Below are 18504 nucleotides of genomic sequence, written 5' to 3' on the forward strand. Positions count from 1 at the left end.
GGTACGGCCACGCTCTGCACCCAGGGGTTCTTACAGTTGTGATGTTAGGACTCAGCCTTTCCTAGGCTGCTCTGCTCTGCACAGGGCTTTAGTCTTTCCTGGGGAGCGTGAGTTGATGGGAAAGGAATTCCTGGGCAAGGTGAGGCAGGGTCAGGGTGGCTTCTGAGAGAGGTGCAGGGGTTCCTGCCCTGCAGGCAGGCGGAGGACATGGTGTGCTGCCCAAGCTGTGGGTCTGCCCTTTTCTGCAACTGACCTTTCCTTCTCATCGCCCAGGGCCAGGAGGGCCAGCCTCCCACAGACCCAGGCTTGGGGCTGGCTATGAATCCACTGAGACGGGCTTCTTTCTGCTTACTGTCCCAAGAGGGCTTTGGAAGCTGGCGCTGGCCACAGGCCCAGAAAGCAACACCTACCATGGAGGGGGGAAGCTGCCGGCTGCCGGTGGAGAAGGGGCTCCTCAGGATGTTCCTCCAGGGCCTGGGCTTGTTCTGCTGCAGTACTCCCTGGGCTTCTGCCGTGTCCCCAGGGACCCTGAGCACACTGGGCTCCGCAGCCCCAGATCACTAGACCTGGACTCTCTCCCCTCTGCCACCTACACAGGGGCAGCCTGGGCCTGGCCGTAGACCCATCCCAGGCCTGGTGGAGCTGGGCACTCGGAGGGCTGGGGCCAGCAGCCCTGGGGAAGGGGGTGGTCACCTGTGTGCCAGGGGTCTGAGCCCCAAGGGGCAGACAGATGTCGTGTGGTAGGGACACCAGCCTGGAGTTCGCTTGTGGTGTCCTGGGGAGCTTTCTCTACATCTGAGCTCATCATGAGGCGTCTCCCTTCCGGGATTTATTTTAGCTAATTAGTTGGAAATGACAGAGCCGTGTTTCAGACTCAGGAGCATCCTACATTATCAAACTGAGGGCAGTTAGCACCCGGGCCAAATGTCTACTCTGGCTCCTTGTCCAGTGACACCTCTGGAGGCTGCCAGGTGGCCTGGCAGAAGGGTGTGGGGCCCCCTTGGTCCATCGGACCTCTGTGATCACTGTGTCCTGGGTCCTCAGTGGCCGGGCTGGGAGCTCAGGCCCTGGCTTGTCCACCTGCCTCCCGTGTCCTGAGCCGGAGGGCTGAGTCTTGGCATCTCGCCTCAGTTGCCTGGCCCTGATTTCTGGGGCCTTCCCAGCTACACCTGCGGGGTCCCTGGGGCTGGGGAGTGTGTGGCCTCTGGGGGCATAGCTTGTCTCCTGAGCGCCTGGGAGCACTGGGGAGCACTGGGGCACTGGGGCCTCTGCCCACCTGCCTGTGCCTCACGTGGATTCTCTTTCCCTCCAGGCTGAGGCAGCCGTAGCTGCTGTGGCGGTGGCAGACTCTGTCCGAGATGGTGCCCCCATGGGCCCTGGTTGCGTGTCCAAGGCGTGGGGCCGAGTGGGGGCCTGCACATCGGCCCTGGTCACCCCAGCCCCTGGCACCTCAGCAGGGGGCTCTACAGGCCCGTCGGCCGCAGCCTCCTTCTTCATGAGGTATGTCCTCAGGGGGCTCTAGTCAAGGCATGGGTGAGCAGTGTGCAGGGATGGGGTGCCTCTTGGACCTGGGGCCCTGGCCTCTGCTGGCCTGAAGTCATCCTGGAGAACTGTGGCCCTGCCTGCTGCCTGGTGGAGGGGTGGGTGCTATGTGGCGACAAAGCTGCCTGTGTGCTCTTCCTCCTGGGCACCCTTCGAGGACAGACTGGTCCCCTGGGCCCCCGTCCCAGGCCTGAGCTGGGGTGCCGGGAGGGACAGGGCCATGGTCTGCATGCTCCAGGGGCCCCAGTGCCTGGCCCAAGGCCCTGCAGGCACCAGTGCTTGGCATTGGCTGGCGTGGATGCGGGGTCCTGTGGAGGACTGGTGGTGGGGAGGTGGGGAGGTGGGGTCGCGTGTGGCCGAGGGAAGCAGCTGGCAGACAGAGTCCTCAGTGCTGCAGCCCCTGGGCCCAGCGTCCTCCCCACCCTGAGGGGCCTGGGGACGAGGATTACAGGATGTAATCTCGGTAATGAGTGGTAATGGTGAGCGCAGCTGTGGGTCACCGTCCCATTAGCAGCCTTGCGATGCTGATAAGCTAAGCTGGTCCCTGAGTCACAGGCAGCAGCAGCGAGGAGGGCAGCTTATCAGCAGGGCTCTGGGGACTGTGGGCGACTGGGGAGTGACTGGGCATGCGATGAGGGTGTTGTCGCTGCCGAGCGTGCTCTGTACTGGGGTGGTCTCGGCCACCACCCCAATCAGGAGCAGGGAGCCAGCTGGGCCTCTGGGGGACGGGGGTGGCCAGCAGGGTGTCCTGGAGGGGGCGGGGAGACCTCGAAGCTGCTGCCTGTGTCCCCCACTCTGTGTCTCCATTTCCACAACTCTGCCCTGAGAGTCCCGGGCTCAGAAGTGCGGGGTCCTCTGGAAAGAAAGCAGCCCTGGGGCCACACTGGGCCTGAGGGGGTCTAATCAGGGAGGAGAGGACAGCGGGGAGGGCGGGCCCTCAGCCGGCTCATTAGCCGCTGGAGCAGCCCTTTTGTCTGAGCCAGGCTGGCGCTGCTCCTGCCTGCCATGCCTCTGACCTTGGGAAGTTGCCATAGAAACGAAGAAACAAGAGCAGGGCCGGAGAGGCAGTTTGAGTGGGCCTGCCCGCTGCAGTCACTTCCAGCTGGTTAGGTGCCCCGAGTCACGCTGCAAGTGGGGGGCGTGCGTGGCCCCGGTGGGGTGGGTGACCTGGCAGGCCGTTGTGCCCACAGTGGGCCTGGGCTGGGGTCCAGAGCCAGGGTCCTTGCCCCTGGGGAGGGGTGAGGGAGCTTAGGGGCTGCTCTCTGGGTGTGGCGGCCAGCGGTGCCGTGGGAGGAGGGGCTTGTCTGGGGCCACTGAAGGGCCTGGGGCCCAGCCCCTGCCCTGCACGTGTGCTGGTTTCCAGGTGGGGGTGGCTCATGTGGGGTGGCCTTTGATGGCCACGGGGCTCTGTCAGCCCTGGTGCTGTGGGCTGTGGAGTGGGCCTTGAGGGTAGGGTAGGAGGTTGGCAGGTGTGGAGGGGGTGCGGTGAGAAGTTGGGGTTCTGGGACCCTGCGGTCCTGGGGTGCGTCTTGGCCCCCTCAGCATGCCCCTGTCCTCCACTGCCTCTGGGCCTTCTTACCTCTGTGTGGGGAAGCCGAGGATGCCCGCAGCAGGCCAGGGGCAGGGCTGGGACTGGCCCTGCAGGACCCCACCTGGAGCAGGGCCGTGCTGCCGAGTCCTCTCCCAAGGCCCTGGGGACACTGCGGCTGGGCACTGCTGCCCTCCAGTGCCTGGGTGGGGTGGCTCTGCCAGACCTTCCCCAGTCCCGTGCGCCACACCCCACTCAGCTGCCTGCCTTCCCACCCTTCTGCCCGCCTTCCCACCCTTCTGCCCTTCTGGGACCCGGAATCGGGATGTCTTGGCTGAGCTGCATCCCCAGGGCAGGCTGGGGTGGGGAGCAGAGGGGCTTCCTTCCAGCAGCCCCCAGTGGAGCTGTCTTGTCTGCCTGGGTGTCCGGCTGAGCCCAGAGGGGCAGGGCAGGGTGAGCCCCGGAAGCAGCAGCCTGTGTCTGTGCCAGCTCGAGGCCTCCAGGCGAGGTCCCAGCAGGTATGGAGGAGGCCTAGGGTCCTGCGGCCGTGGGTCCGGGGTGGGTGGAGCTGGGTACAGCCGGCTCGGCTGCCAGCCCGTTCCCTGCAGCTGGGAGGCTCTGCCCTTGCAGGGCCCAGCTCACCCCGCCTTGCTGTCTCACCTCGCGGCTCGGAAACCAGAGGTCTGCAGCCCGAGAGGCAGCGCCTGGACCGCAGGTCTGGCCCCCTTGAGGTCCTTGAGGCCCTGGCAGCCGAGGAGCTGGGCGCTGCCGGCTGTCCGGAGTCCATCTCAGGGTCTCAGGGTCTCAGCGTCACGCCCTGGATTCCGTCAGAGGAGGAAGTACTGTGAAGGCAGTGATGGGTGCTGCCCAGTGCTGCGCTGCCAAAGCAGCCCGAGGGCCAGGCGGGCGCTTGGGGAGCGGGTGGTGCCCAGCCGCTCGCTCGGGGCTGCTACAGCCAGGGAGGAGGCCCTCAGTCAGGCCGGACTGGTGTGCGGATGCCTGCCCATAATCAGCCATGCCGGCCCCTGGGCCAGCCGAGCCTCAGAGGGGCCTGCTGCGGGGCCCCAGGATGGCCCGGTGTGGCTGAGGTGTGCGCAGACCCTGGCTCTGGGGGCACAGGGGGCGGAGCTGGCTGTGGTCTCACCTGTGGCCGACCCAGCAGAGCCCCCTCACTGTCCTGGACCTCGCCCTGGTCCCCTGTGCCTCTGGCCAGTCACGGTCCTCCCGACCTCCCTCCGCGTCCCCTCCCCATTAGGGGCATGGAGTGTGGGTGCAAGGGGTGCTGCTCCATGGGGGGCTGCGCCCGGACCCCAGACCTAGCTAGGCCTGGGCAAGGTGTGCCTGCCGCTGCCTTAGGGTGACCGGGAAGGGTGCCCTTTCCTGAAGCCCGGCTCAGGCGTGGCCCCATTTATAGACAGGTGCCTCCTTGGGGAGCCTCCTTGTCCTGCTGTGTGCGCGGGCTCCCGCCTGCTGACGCAGCCTTGCTCCTGGGTCCCAGCCCGGGCAGTGCCAGGTGGACAGGGTGGGGCTGCCCTGCCCATCCTCGCGTCCTGAGGCCGCCTGTAGCTTCTTCCGCAGAGGCTGCCGGGGAAGCCAGGGGGAAGCTGGGGTTCGGTCTGGGAGAGCCCCTGGGCCGACGCTGCTCACACTGCAGCCCACTGCCCCTTCCCTGCCCCGTGGGGGTTCATACCACTTCCGGGGGCCCATCTTCCCTCGACTCCTCTGCTGCGATGGCTGAAGTGCCTGTCTGCATGTGGCTTCCCTGCCCGCGTGTGGGATTTGCAGCCCTCGGCTCAGGCAGCGGGGTGGGGGTGTTGTGTGCTCACGATGGCCAGTGAGCTCTCCGGGGTGCAGACACCTCCATCGCCACCAGGGAGGGAGGGACCTTCCTGGCCTGCGACCTCCACCCCCCACCTGGCCCTTCCCACGACAGGAGCGCCCGCCACGGCTCTGTTAAAGGCTCATCATAGATTATTTTTATTCTCCTCGATGACACCTCGCAAGAAGGAAGCCGTCCCTGGGGCCTCTTAAAAGACAACTCCTATTTAAGAGAGGAGTTAAGCAAAGTGCGAGGTAGATCTCGCCCCTTCGGTGGGAGGCGGGGTGGAGGCTGGCACAGCCCTGGGGCCCTAGGGGGCTGCAGAGAAGCCCCCCATGGCCGGTCCTTCTGGAGAGGCTCCCGGGGCTAGGGAGGACGAGGCAGGTACCTTGGGGTGTGGGGTTGGAGGGGGGCGGCTGGGCTCTTCTGTTGGAACCAAGTGACAGGCCCAGGGAGAGGGGTGGGCCGTGCCACAGGTGCGTGTTTCACATGGGCGGTGTCCCTGGGTCCCCTCTCGGGAGAGCTTGGGTTCCATGCATCGGGAAGGAGCGTTTTGGGGGCTGGCAGATCCTTGAGAAAGGCTGGGGACCAGCAGAGCAGGTCAGCGTGCAGGAAGGCCCCACACCTGGCGGCTGGATTGTGTGCAGGCCTAGGTGTGTGCAAATGTGCAGGTGAACCCGTGTGGCTGTGTGTGTACGTGCACCTCACGTGTGTGCGCCCACGCGTGTGTGTGGTGGGTGGCATCCCCTCAAGCCTGTGCTGGGAGCTAGGCGTGTTCCCAGCAGAGGTCCCAGGTCTGGGGACAAGGCGGTCCCTGCCCTGATTTGGAGCACTCATAGCGACAGCAGCATTATTAGGGTCCTGTGTGCAGGTGCCGTGCTGAGTGCCTTGTACGTATTCGGCTCATTGGGGCCACACCCGAGGGCCCCTGAGAGTTACATTGCCCCTATGGTAGGGATGGGGAAACTGAGGCACAGGGAGGCTAAATTAGCATGCGCAGGTCCTGCTGCCTGTGAGTGGCTGCTGCGGTCTGGGCGCTTGCTTTGTCTGCCGGCCTCTGTCCCCTGCCTGTCCATGTGCTGGCCAGAGCTGCTGGGCAAGGGCGTGGTGGTGGCCCTGGGGACCCTACTTTGAGAAGTGTGCTTGACTGGGCAGCCCCAGTCCTGGCTGTTTGCTTAGAGCATCTGTGGCATGGCTAGCTGAGTCTGGGGGTGGAACGGCCTGGTGGATGTGTGGGTGTGGCAGGCCGCTGAGCCTCTCTCCTCCCCAGGGCTGCTCAGAAGCTCAGCCTGGCCTCCAAGCGCAAGAAGCAGCACCTGGCGCCCACCCCCACGTCCCGTAGTGCCTCCACCTACCCCACCGACTTCAGCGGCACCCTGCAGCTGTGCCCGCCCCCGGTGCCGCCCTGCCTGCTCAGAGCTGCCTCCAAGGCCAAGGACAACCCAGGTGGCTTCGGAAAGGTAGACTCAGCGCCGAGGCTGGGTGGCCCTGGGAGGGCAGCTGGGGTATCAGAGAAGTGGGGAAGGCAGAGGGGCCTGGTTCATTCTCCAGGACAGTCGGCATGGGTACACATGGGGGGACTGAGGTGTGGGGGAGCTGCGCCAAGGGGCGGGGAGATGGTAGGGAGTGATGTGGGGGCACAGGAAGTATCTGCACCCACTCTGAGTCCTGCATGGCGGGGAACTGGATTGCCCATTAGGCGGGCTCTGGTGTTGGGGAGCGTAGGCAGCCAGGGTGGAGGTTGTGCCCTGGGCTTTCCCTGACCTCTCCCTGGGAGTGGTGGAGTGGGGGCTGCCTGAGCCTGCCCAGCACTGTGCAGTGGGCGTTGGCCCCGTGGGCTCTCAACTGCACAGGTGGTCAGTGTGGGCCATCAGGCCTGGCTCCCGGGGCTGCAGCTCCTAGCGATGGGGCCTGGAGAGGAAGCTGGGGTGTGTCCTGAGGCCCGTGGCCAGCCTAGAGGGCTCTTCCTTCCTCTGGTCGTGGTCAGCACCTGTGGGGCCTTCACGCCCTGGCCCGGGTGGGCTTCCCTCACCCCGCCACCACTCGTGGCCCTGGGCCAGCTTCACAGGGGTCTCTGGATTCTGCGAGAGCCAGAATTGCTGCCCATCCTGCCCAGGGCTGGTGGGAACGTGTTGGGATCTGGAGTAAACTGGCCAGGGGACGGGGCCTTGCAGCACTGTGTCCCTGGCCACCACCCTGCACCCCGGAACACCGACTCGGGGGTTGAGGCCAGCCCACCTGGCTCCTTCCCCGGGTGGGGGATACACTCGTCCCTGTGACTTTCTCAGTAGGCCTGAACTGGCAGTGGCCTGTGGTGGGGACAGGTACTGTGCCAGGGTTGGGTGCAGGCAGCTGGCAGTGAGCCCCATACCTGTCCAGGCCCGGAGTGTGGAGTTTGCCCAGTGAGCTGCCCCACTCTGGAGCCTGCCTGGCTGCGTGGATCTCTGCAGTCGCCTTCTCCCTTGGGCCACCTCTGCCTCTGGGACCTCACGTCGACATTCAAGGACTTCATTCTGTCCCAACTGCCCAGCCTAGGGGCTGGGCCCCAGGTTGGTCCCAGCCGGTCAGTTTCTGACGTCAATGTGCCACTTGCAATGGCTCATCATGCTGTGGCGCTGAAGGAGACATCCCTTTTGGGGGGGCCTGAGCGGTGCCCCTCCCCCTTGCCTGCCTGGGATGCCTTGCGGAGTGGGAAGCCCCCCTTTTTTTTTTTAATGCAAAATGTGTTTTTCCCTCCCTGGCTTTGTGATATGTGCACATTTCGGGGAGAGACTCAATGAGCTTGTCTCCTGGAGGACCCTGTCATTTCCCTGTGGTAATGACAGGTTCTGTGGCAGCAGACAATGGCCCGGCACTGGGACGAGGGCAGCAGGGGGCAGCCTGGTGGCTGCTGCCTGCCTGGTCCCCTCCCTGCCTGGCTGGGGGTCAACCTGGGATTAGAGGCAGTCATCAGTGTTGAGAGCCGAGTCCTGCCTCCTCCGGACCTCTCTTCCCTGCCAGGAATTCTCTCAAATCTCCAGAACCCATTTGGCTCTTGAAGTGGTGGGGAGCTCACGTTGGAGAAAAATTGCTAGAAATTACCCCGAAGTGCACATTTTCATCTGCTTTGCAGCGGTGTCTGGAAATGGAATAGTTTTGTTCATGCCGTCGGGAATAAAAGAATCAATTCTTGCCTGACGGAGCCCAGGTCCTCAGCAGCACAATAGCTGAGTGTCTTCCGCACCTCTCCCTGAGGGTGGAGGTTGGGCCGCCCTCCCAGTCCGGGCGGCCTTTGCATCCAGGCCCCCACACCCCAGGGGAGGGGATGGCCCTTGTGCACCCTACTGGTAAACCAATTTCACCAGCGTCATGTATCTGTCACTTACAATTAAACCCGTGAAAAATATTGGCTCTGAAATGAGTCTTGGGTAATACAATTTATACCGATGTGCGGACCTCAGAGACTCCCATGGAGCCTAGACAGGTTTCCTCCAGCAGAAGGTGGAGCTGGGCTGAGGAGCCTGAACTCGGGGTGCTCCTGAGAATAGCGCCTGCCTGCCACCTGCCGGGCCGCCTGGAGGCCCCCGGTACCCTACATGAGATAAGGGCACCTGCTGTGGGCCCCCTCCCCACTCAGGGCTCATCTGGGGCTGCGCTGTGTGCTCCAGAGCTGCACGTGGAGCCTGCTGTAAGCCCAGGGGACTGTACCTGCCGCTCAGACCCACCTCGGCCAGAGGCAGCGACCTCGGGTACCCCACCCCCACCAGGCCTCCCTGGCCCTCTGAGACCCGTCGCCCTGTGTGGCTTGTCCACTTGCCATCCACAGATGCTCCTGGTCTCCTGGTCCCCCAGGGCCCTGAAGGACTTCGGCTGCTGGGGAGGAGAGTCCTGGAGGAGCCCTCTGGGCTCGTGGGGTGACCCTGTTCTCTCAGCCCACTTTTTGGGACCCAAGCACCCCAGAGCCTGCCGCCCCCGGTTCTCAGCCCGCGTCTGCTCGCCCTCCCGCCCACCCAGCTGGGGCTTCGTGTTCCCTCTGCCCACTGACCTCATAGGGATCCGCTCAGGCTGCATTCCTGTGGTGTCGGTGCCCGCGCTGAGGCCTGCTCCGCTGTCCCAACTCGCGCTGCTCCTCCTGCCCTGTAATTAGTGGCCAGCGGGGCGGGCGTGGTGCTCAGAGCCTGCTCTCCTGCCCCAGGTGAAAGTCATGCTGCGCATCTGGCCAGCACAGGGTGTCCAGCGCTCGGCTGAGTCTGCATCCTTCCTGAAGGTGGACCCCCGGAAGAAGCAGGTGACCCTCTACGATCCAGTCGCCGGGTCCCCGGGTGGTGCAGGCCCCCGGAGAGCAGCCACAGCAGCCGTACCCAGGATGTTCGCCTTTGATGCTGTCTTCCCTGCGGACTCGGAGCAGGTACTGGGCCGCGTCTGGGAGCGGGGGTCGAAAGGGCAGAGGGAGCCGGGCACCTGCTGAGGTCCCTACCGGGGTCTCCTTCCTGGGAAGCCTTCTGAGCAGCACTTTTTTGTGCTGGACGCAGGGCCACTGCTCCCAGCCTCGTGCGCCGCACACAGTGTGCCCATGTGTCCCTCGTGCTGCCATGTCCCAGTGTCCATAGCAGCGGCAACTCTGTTGTGGGGGTGTGCATATACGCACTATAGGGTGTGTGAGCGCACTTCCCTTTTGGCGTGTGCACAGGTGTATTATAGGATGTGTGTGCACACAGGTGCGTTGTGGGGTGTGTGCACAGATGCATGATGGGATGTGTGTTCCCATGTGTGTTACGGGGGCGTGCACACGTATCCTGCCACCAAACCCAGCATGTGTCATGTGTTCTGTGTACTGTTCATACATGTTGCGTGCTCTCTATGCACGTGGTCCCCTGCCTGCCCCAGGGGCTGGTGGGCTACAGGTGACAAGGACAGACAGGCCCTGGGCTCACATGGGGGGCAGAGGCGGTGGCTGCAGCCCCCAGCCTGGCCCTGGCCCTACCTGACCCCCGGTCCCTCCACAGGCTGAGGTCTGCTCTGGGACTGTGGCCGACGTGCTCCAGTCTGTGGTTGGTGGGGCTGATGGCTGCATTTTTTCCTTTGGCCACACGAGCCTTGGTGAGCACTCGGGTCACCCCATCCTGCCAGCCCACTGCCACCTGTGCTGCTGCAGTCGCTGGACCCTGACCCTGGGTGGGGAAAGAGCACAGCTGCCCTTGTGGGCACAGGGGTCTTTGCGGAGGGGATGCTGAGGCTGCAGAGAAGGCAGAGGCCTCGCCGAAGACCCTGGGCAGGGTTGGGGTGGCCCCTGCTGGTCTGGCTGGGCTCGAGGGCACGTGTGGCAGCAGGGTGGACCCTCACGTGCCCGGTGGCCTCCAGGCAAGTCGTACACCATGATCGGGAAGGACAGCTCACCCCAGAGCCTGGGCGTGGTGCCCTGCGCCATCTCCTGGCTCTTCCGCCTGGCGGAGGAGCGCAGGGAGAGGACGGGCACCCGCTTCTCCATCCGCGTCTCAGCAGTGGAGGTGTGTAGCCGGGACCAGAGCCTGCGGGACCTGCTGGCCGATGTGGCCTCCAGCGGCCTCCAGGACACCCAGCCTCCGGGCGTGTACCTGCGGGAGGACCCGGCGTGTGGGGCACAGGTATACCAGGGCCACTGTCCTTCTCGGGCCAAAGGGTGGGTGGGTGGGGGCTGCACTGGGCCCCAAGCCCCTAAAGCACAATCTTCTCTGCCTCCTGCAGCTGCAGAACCAAAGCGAGCTGCGGGCACCCACGGCGGAGAGGGCGGCTTTCTACCTGGATGCGGCACTGGCCGCCCGTGGTGCCCAGGCCAGCGGGGAAGACAGGGGCCACAGCTCCCACCTTCTCTTCACACTGCACGTGTACCAGTACCGCGTGGAGAAGTGTGGCCGGGCCGGAAGTAAGTGCCGCCTGCTGCCCACTGGGCGCCCTGGAGGCGGCTCCCTGGCCACACTGTTGCCACGGCCTTGCTTTCCAGTGTCTGGAGGCCGGAGCCGCCTGCACCTCATTGACCTGGGCAGCTGTGAGGTGGCGCCTGGCAGTGGTGAGGAGGCCACCGGGGGATCCCTGTGTCTGTCCCTGTCAGCCCTGGGCAGTGTCATCCTGGCTCTGGTCAATGGTGCCAAACACGTGCCCTACAGGTGAGTATGGGCACCTGGGCAGGTGGTGCCAGGCAGGACTGGGGCTCCGGGGTAGCCAGTCTCCCGGCCAGAAGCACCCGCCTCGCCCAGCTCCCACCCTGACAGTGCTGGCCCTTGGTCCCCAGGGATCACAGGCTCACCATGCTGCTCCAGGAGTCCCTGGCCACCACCAGCTGCCGCACCACCATGATCGCCCATGTGTCAGATGCAGCAGCCCACCACGCCGAGACACTCAGCACCGTGCAGCTGGCTGCCCGTGTCCACCGCCTGCGCAGGAGGAAGGCCAAGGTGGGCCTGTGCTGCGGTCCCGAGCCACGTTCCCCGGGCTGTGGTGGCACCTGGAGGTACCAGGAGGGAGCAGGGAGCCACACGTGGGTTCCCAGTCAGCACAGTCAGAGCTGCCCGCTGTGGGCTTTGCGGTTCCCTGGACCCACAGCAGACCCCAGGGCAGTGGGACGTTGGCACCACCCTGGCAGGGGCTTCCCAGGCACACTTCCCAGGCCCTGAGGGCGGACTTCGGGGCCTTCTTCAGCCAGACTGCCTGAGCCTGGGTCCGGGGTCTGCTCAGTGCGGGCAGGGTTCTTGCAGTTCCCAGCACTGAGCCAGCCACACCACGTGGCCCCTGCCACTGTGATGCTACAGGTTGTGGTGGGAGGTGCTGTTGGAGTGGGGGCCAAGCTGGCTGGAGGTGGGGTGCACTCACAGGGTTCCATGCTGCCGCCCCCAGCACGCGTCCAGCTCCTCAGGTGGGGAGAGCTCCTGTGAGGAGGGCCGGGCCCGCCGCGCCCCCCTCCTGCGGCCCTTCCACTCACGAGCAGTGGCCCTGGACCCTGACCGCCCACTGCCCGGCCTGCCTGGCGACCCCGACTACTCCTCCAGCAGCGAGCAGTCCTGTGACACGGTCATCTACGTGGGGCCAGGTGGGACGGCGCTGTCAGACCGCGAGCTCACGGACAACGAGGGCCCTCCAGACTTCGTGCCCATCATCCCCTCCCTGAGCCGCCGCCCGCCCCCCGCCGGCCCCCGGGATGCTGACCACTTCCGCTGCAGCACGTTCGCGGAGCTGCAGGAGCGGCTGGAGTGCATTGATGGCAATGAGGGCCCCCCTGCGTCCCTGGGCGGCAGCGACAGAGCCCAGGCCTGCCCGGCCCGAGGAGGCAGGAAGCCTTCGCCGCCTGAGGCCGCGTCCCCCAGGAAGGGCATGGGCACCCCGTTGGCAACCAGCACTCCTCGAGGCAGCCCTGGCCCAGACACCCACCAGGGCGACCCCGAACCTGCCAGGGGTGGTGCCCAGGGTGACCAGCAAGAGGATGGCAGCTCCCAGTGTGAGCCACTGGCCCTGGACAAGGCTGTGGGGGCTGAAGGCCGGAGGCCGCTGCCCAGCCTGGCCCCTCTACCACCCAGGCAGTCAGAAGCCCTGGGAGCTCCGGCGGAACTCAGGGGAGGGGGCACCGAAGGAGCAGTGCGGACGCCCCCCGTGGGCATGAGCAGGCAGGGGCATTTCCCACTGGCCCCGGACTCAGGCTGCCCCTGCCCGTCCATGCGGGGCCATCATCTGGAGCGGGGCCTGCTGACCACCACAGTGACCCTGCAGCAGCCCGTGGAGCTGAATGGTGAGGACGAGCTGGTGTTCACAGTAGTGGAGGAGCTGCCCCTAGGGGGACTGGCAGGCGCAGCGCGGCCCTCAAGCCTGACCAGCTTCGGCAGTGACTGCTCCCTGCAGGCCCTGGCCTCGGGCTCTCGGCCTGTCAGCATCATCAGCAGCATCAATGACGAGTTTGACGCCTATACCTCTCCGGCCCCTGAGGGCCCTGGGGAGCCGTTGGAGGGAGCATCCTGGCCAGGAGGCAGCCCCGGCTCCTCCGTTGGCTCCTGGCTCAACGAGGTTGGCGTCTGCAGAGCCGCCAGCCGCAGCCCCACGCCACAGCCTCCCTTTAGCCCCGATGCGCCAGCGGGACCCGGGCCTCCAGAGCCCTCTGTCTGGGGCAGCTCCTTGGAAGGTGTCAGGTCTGCTGAACAGGGTGGGCCTGATGGCTCTGGCCCAGCCCAGAGTCTGTGCACGGGGGAAGTGGCTGGCGTGGGCCTGTCGGGAGCTGGCCGGGAGTCCCGGGCTAGGTCCTTCCAGGGCACTGCCACAGCCCAGACCATCCACTCCAGCCTTCCCCGGAAGCCCAGGACCACCTCTGCGGCCAGTCGTGTGGCCTGCGCCCGCCCTAGCCAGAGCCCACCCAGCCCCCTAAGCCTATTTGAGGACCCGTGGCTGCTGCGTGCAGATGACTGTGATGCCCCTAGCCCGACCCCAGGATCCCCCTGGCTCCCTGAGGCGCAGGCAGGGCCAGCTTATGCCCAGAGGGTGGTGGATGGCTGTGTGGTGGTGGCCAGGGCAGCCCGCAGGCCGGAGGCCGTGGCTTGGATCCCGCCCCTGCGGCGGGGAGCCACCACACTGGGGGTGACTACACCTGGCATGTCCTGTGGGGACACTGTGGCCGGGGCAGCTGCCTGCTCCACCAGCCTGAAGGGCTCTCCTGGCAGCAGGAAGGGCATGTCTCCCAAGGGCGGCTTCTTCCCGAGGTCTGGGGGTGCAACGCCCCCCGCCCCTCCTGTGCGCAAGTCCAGCCTGGAGCAAAGCAGCCCGGCCCAGGCCCCCATCCTGGCCCCAGGCCTCACCCGGACAGGGGCTGCTGCCACCTTTCGTGGGGAGGAGGAGGCCCGGGCCAGTGGGCGGGCTGACCATGCCACGCCTAAGGCCACGTCCAGTCTCAGGGCCCGGGCAGGCAGGATGGAGGTGGCCCACCGTCCTGCTGGCCACGTGTCCCTGGAGCGGTGCGAGGGCCTGGCACACAGCAGCAGGGCCCGGGAAGCCCCCGGGCGGCCGCCCCGGGCTGTGCCCAGGCTGGGTGTAGCACCCGCTAGCCCCATGCCTGGATCGTCCCCTGCCTGCCGGGGCAGCCCAGCCAAGTGCACAGGAACCCCCAAGCCCCCAGCTGGTGCAGCCAAGAGCCGCAGCCCCATGGCCAGTAGCTCTCGGGCTCTGGGTGGGTCAGTGAAGCCGCTGGCCGCGGTGGCTGGCAGGCCCCCCGGTGGCCCTGGGCCAGGACCCCGAGTGGCCCCACGGGCTGCTCCTGGCGCTGGGGCCAAGGCTGGCCGGGGCACCGTCATGGGCACCAAGCAGGCGCTTCGGGCTGCTCACAGCCGCGTGCACCAGCTGGCAGTCAGCGGGGCCCCTGGCAGAGGCGGCCCCTCGTGGGGCTCCGTGGACTCAGACAGCGGCAATGGCAGTGGCGTGAATGTGGCGGAGGAGCAGCCACCTGCGGGCTCCGCCCTGCCGTCCCCCTACAGCAAGGTGACTGCGCCCAGGCGGCCCCAGCGCTATAGCAGTGGGCACGGCAGCGACAACAGCAGCGTGCTGAGCGGGGAGCTCCCGCCCGCCATGGGCCGCACTGCCCTCTTCTACCACAGCGGCGGCAGCAGCGGCTATGAGAGCATGATGCGGGACAGCGAGGCCACGGGCAGCGCGTCCTCGGCCCCCGACTCCACGAGCGAGAGCGGGGCTGCCTCCCCGGGCGCCCGCTCCCGCAGTCTCAAGTCCCCTAAGAAGAGGGCCACAGGTGGGTGCCACAGCCCGCTAGGTGGTAGATGCCTGGCAGATAGGTGCTGCCACCCCGGGCTGCTGCCCCCCTCTCCTGCAGCCCCTCCAACGTGGCACGGGATGCCGCGGTGGCCTCAGCACTGTCTTCACAGATGCCGGGTGTGGATGGCCCTCCAGCTTATAAGCCCACGAGAGAGGCATGCTCCTTGCAGGTTCCAGATGCGAGTATCCCTTGACCTCACAGATGTGCCTGGGGCTTCACTGTGTGCACAGCCCTCTACAGTGTACACTCATGCATAGCACTGCCCGTCTCTGACCCCCTGGCTACCCCAGGGCTGGTCCTCATCCTGGTCAGGGCAGCCTCACGCGGGGAACAGCTGGAGTCCTGGGGAGCCAGGCGAAGGCTGGTGTGAGCTGGGTCCTCTCACCCCTGAGTGTCCCGGCTGCCCGGAAATCAATGCCAGGGCTGCTCTGGGGAGACAGCAGCCTGGCCTCTCCCGGTCCTGGGGCCGTGGGGGCCGGGGCCGGGTATGAATGAGCTGGGTGGCATTTGGTGCTGCAGGGCTTTGTCCGTAGGGGTGGCTGGGTGGGACTTCAGGGGGCCCAGGGGGCCCAGCCTCTGCTCACCATGCGTGGTCCTCTATTCCAGGTCTGCAGCGGCGGCGGCTGATCCCAGCCCCGATGCCTGAGACCGCTGCCCTGGGCCGCAAGCCCACCCTGCCTGGGCAGTGGATAGACCTGCCCCCGCCGCTGGCCGGCTCTCTGAAGGAGCCCTTCGAGATCAAGGTGTATGAGATTGACGATGTGGCGCGTCTGCAGCGTCACCGCCTGCCCCCGCGGGAGGACCTGGCCCAGGTTGGGGCTAGGGGCTGGAGGCTGAGAGCCTGGGGTGGCAGAGTGGGCCCCCGGGCGCATGACCAGGCACTCCTGACCACCCTCTCCTCTTCTCCACAGCCCTCCCAGGAATTGAGGAAGGTAGGGTCCCGCCCTGTCCCGCCCCGAGCCAGCAGTGCCCCTGATGTCCCCCTTGGGCAGATGTGGTGGGAGGGGTCTGGTGGCCACCTGTGCCCGTGCTGGCGGGTGGAGGGAGGCCTGGGTGCTGGGTGTTCCCAGGGACAGAGCCCTGGTCTCCACACCTGAGCCCTGCCTGTCCCTCTGCCAGGGTCTGGTGTGTGTCAGCTCCAAGCTGCGGCTGGCCGAGCGCAGGCAGCAGCGGCTGCAGGAGGTCCAGGCCAAGCGAGACCACCTTTGTGAGGAGCTGGCCGAGACCCAGGGCCGTCTGATGGTGGAGCCCGGCCGCTGGCTGGAGCAGTGTGAGTGCCCCTGCCCTCTGCTCCCAGCCCCAGGTCCTGCTCCCTCATCTGCTGTATCCCCTGCCCTGCCACCTGCTCCTGTCTCTGCCTTCCAGCTGCTGTCATGCAAGAGGCAGTGGGCAGGAGGTCCCCCAGGGTGGGTGCCTTTCCTGGGACTTTGGGGAGCCTGGCTGCTGCCTGGGCCCTGTCCTGACCCTGTCCCGTCCCTCCCCAGTTGAGGTGGACCCGGAGCTGGAGCCCGAGTCGGCCGAGTACCTGGTGGCTCTGGAGCGTGCCACAGCCGCCCTGGAGCAGTGCGTGAACCTGTGCAAGGCCCATGTCATGATGGTCACCTGCTTTGACATCAGCGTCACCACCACCACCGCTGTGCCAGGGCCACAGGAGGTGGACGTCTGAGGCCGGGTGCTGAACAGGGGAGGGGATGTGCAGGGGCTGCGAGGACTGAATGTGGGATGGAGCGAGGATGTGGTGGGGCTGAGGGCGAGGACGGGGGTCTCAGAGAGGAGATGCAGCGTGGGAAGCGGAGGGCCGGCTGGCCAAGGATGGAGCCAGCAAGCGCGGGAACTGGAAGATGATCGCCACCTGGACAGCCACGCAAGTGCCTTTAACCTCGAGTTGGACTCTTCTCCTTTTTGCATTTGGTGCTACGGACTCAAGACACCAGCAGACGTGTGCTGGGCCCGGCTCGGCGGCTGTGCCCAGCTGGCTGTGTCCGCTTCGCCTTCCCCACAGTCAGCAGTCTGTGGCGGGACGGACCTGGGGTCCCGGCCCTTTGTCAGGATCAGGTTTCTTCTCCTTTGCAGTGGCTTCTCTGGGCAGAGCAGGCGCTGGCGGTGGGGTCATTGAGCGGGACGCTGTCCTTCTCTGAGGACGTGCTCCGTCCCGAGGACGCCGAGGGCCTGGGCGAAGGGCGGGCCGCGTGCACACGATGCCTTCTTCCACGGCAGGAATTCTTACCAAAACCGCAAGCAAAAAAATCCACAGCGAAACCAACCACCTATGCCAGAGACGGGGTTAGGGTTTTCTAAACGTCTGTTAGGTTCCTATTTTTATATCATTTTGCCTATGAACATGGAGTTTGCAGTGGGAGTTTGAAGACAAATGATCTATGTTTTTATGATTTTCTACGGAAGGGGTTTGGGGCTGGGCTCTTTGTGGGGGCGCCCTGCACAGGGTGGGCAACCCTGGGAAGTGCTCGTCCCCAAATGCAGATAAGGACGGGCTGCACCACAGGCCCGTGTTTTCTGGTGTTGCGTGTTTTCTGGGGCCTTTGTACAAACGTGTAGATAACATCTTGCTACAGTTTTTATTTGTGAATAAAAGAGTTGATCACATGGCTCCTGAGTTCCGGGGTGCCCCTAGGCCCTCGCCCAGGACTGGTGCCCTTGGTGCCCTCCCTCCGGGGGTCCCTGGGGCTGGGCAGGACAGCTGGGCTGGGCTGCATCTGAGGGACGCAAAGGCAAGGGCGCCCCACAGGGGCCACTGTGCAGGTGAGGGGCTCCAGGTTTCTCTCCAATCCTCATACCCTTTTCTGGGTGCTGCTAGGGTTTTGGGGTCCCAGGCTGGGGTGGTGTCCGCCGGCTCCCTTTCTCAGGGTGTGACATCTGGGGAGACGGAGGTGGGTGACGGGACCCCTGGGGAGGGCTGTGGTCTCTTCCTTTGTTCCCTGGCCACCTAGCTGGGAGACGGCCGTACCCTCTGGCACATCGGGGCCTAGGGCTGCAGACTGGCAGATGCCCTGCCCATGGGGCCAGCTCTTAAGGGGCCCGGTTCTCAGTCCGGGCCCCAGTGCTCATGGGACCCGCGGCAGGCACACAGGGGCTGAGTCCCCGCTGCCTAGATGCTCAGTGAGCCCCGTGGAATCAATTCTTGTCCCCCACGCCTGTTTCTTTGTCACCGCCCTCCCCAGCCTCTGCCTCGGGCCTGGCCAGAGCAGCCCCATGCTGCACCCCGTTTCCCTGGCCCAGTGCATGTGTCCTACTCACCCCGGCCCCTCCTGGGAGCTGAGTAGGCAGCTCCGTGTTTGGGACCCCTCCAGGGCCGGCTCAGCGGGGCATCCTTCCCAGGCTCTAGGTGGTACGTGTGCGCCCCACCCCCGCTACACCTTGTGTGGTCTCTGTCTCCCGCGGAGGCTGGGAAGGGGAAGGGGGCTCTGAGTCATTGGTTGTCACCCCCAGTGGCACAGAGGGCCCCATGGGCCTGGGGGCGCTGGCCGAAGAATGAATGCACGATGGATAGGTGGCTGTGTCGCCTTGCAAATCCTGTCCTGGATGCCTCAGATGGGGCAGGATGGGGGTCTGGGAGTCAGGACACAGGATGTCCAGGCCACGGGCATGCCCTCCAGCCTTGGGTGGGGGTCATGGGGCAGCTGGGGAGGTGGGGTCTAAGTCCCCCACCTCCAGAGACTTGGCTCCAGCAGGGCCCAGACTTGTGGGAAGGGTGAGATTGTTCTTAGCCAGCCAAGAACCACCCAAGCTGCTGTCTGCTGGAAGACTCCCCGGGGGGTGGCAGGGGGTGGCAGAGCTCAGGGCGGACAGGAGGTTCTCAGGAGGGACTGAGAAGCCGGCCTGGTATGTGGGCCTGCACACGGT

At 65.8% G+C, this 18504-nt stretch overlaps 1 protein-coding gene across 10 annotated transcripts in view; it reads left to right on the forward strand.

Moving 5' to 3' along the window:
• Kif26a (kinesin family member 26A) overlaps positions 1–17250 on the forward strand; it is a 32490-nt gene extending 15240 nt beyond the window's left edge. For 7 of the 10 annotated variants that reach the window (XM_087195628.1, XM_087195626.1, XM_087195630.1 and 4 more), the window contains 14 exons: positions 1313–1500; positions 5075–5143; positions 6160–6349; positions 9064–9276; positions 9875–9968; positions 10230–10492; positions 10593–10770; positions 10849–11011; positions 11137–11299; positions 11739–14619; positions 15250–15455; positions 15555–15575; positions 15763–15913; positions 16128–17250. In XM_087195628.1, the coding sequence (XP_087051754.1) occupies positions 1313–1500; positions 5075–5143; positions 6160–6349; positions 9064–9276; positions 9875–9968; positions 10230–10492; positions 10593–10770; positions 10849–11011; positions 11137–11299; positions 11739–14619; positions 15250–15455; positions 15555–15575; positions 15763–15913; positions 16128–16309 (4962 nt within the window). In that variant the 3' untranslated portion in view covers positions 16310–17250. Of the gene's footprint in view, positions 1–273; positions 1501–5074; positions 5144–6159; positions 6350–9063; positions 9277–9874; positions 9969–10229; positions 10493–10592; positions 10771–10848; positions 11012–11136; positions 11300–11738; positions 14620–15249; positions 15456–15554; positions 15576–15762; positions 15914–16127 lie in introns of all 10 variants that reach the window. The other 3 variants (XM_021243652.2, XM_087195629.1, XM_021243667.2) reach the window with 2 other exon arrangements.
• The last annotated feature ends 1254 nt before the right edge of the window (positions 17251–18504 follow it).

This window comes from Heterocephalus glaber, unplaced genomic scaffold, assembly GCF_053883595.1.
Source record: "Heterocephalus glaber isolate CG9 unplaced genomic scaffold, H.glaber_assembly_v1.0 deba00001608, whole genome shotgun sequence".
Lineage (NCBI taxonomy): Eukaryota > Metazoa > Chordata > Mammalia > Rodentia > Bathyergidae > Heterocephalus > Heterocephalus glaber.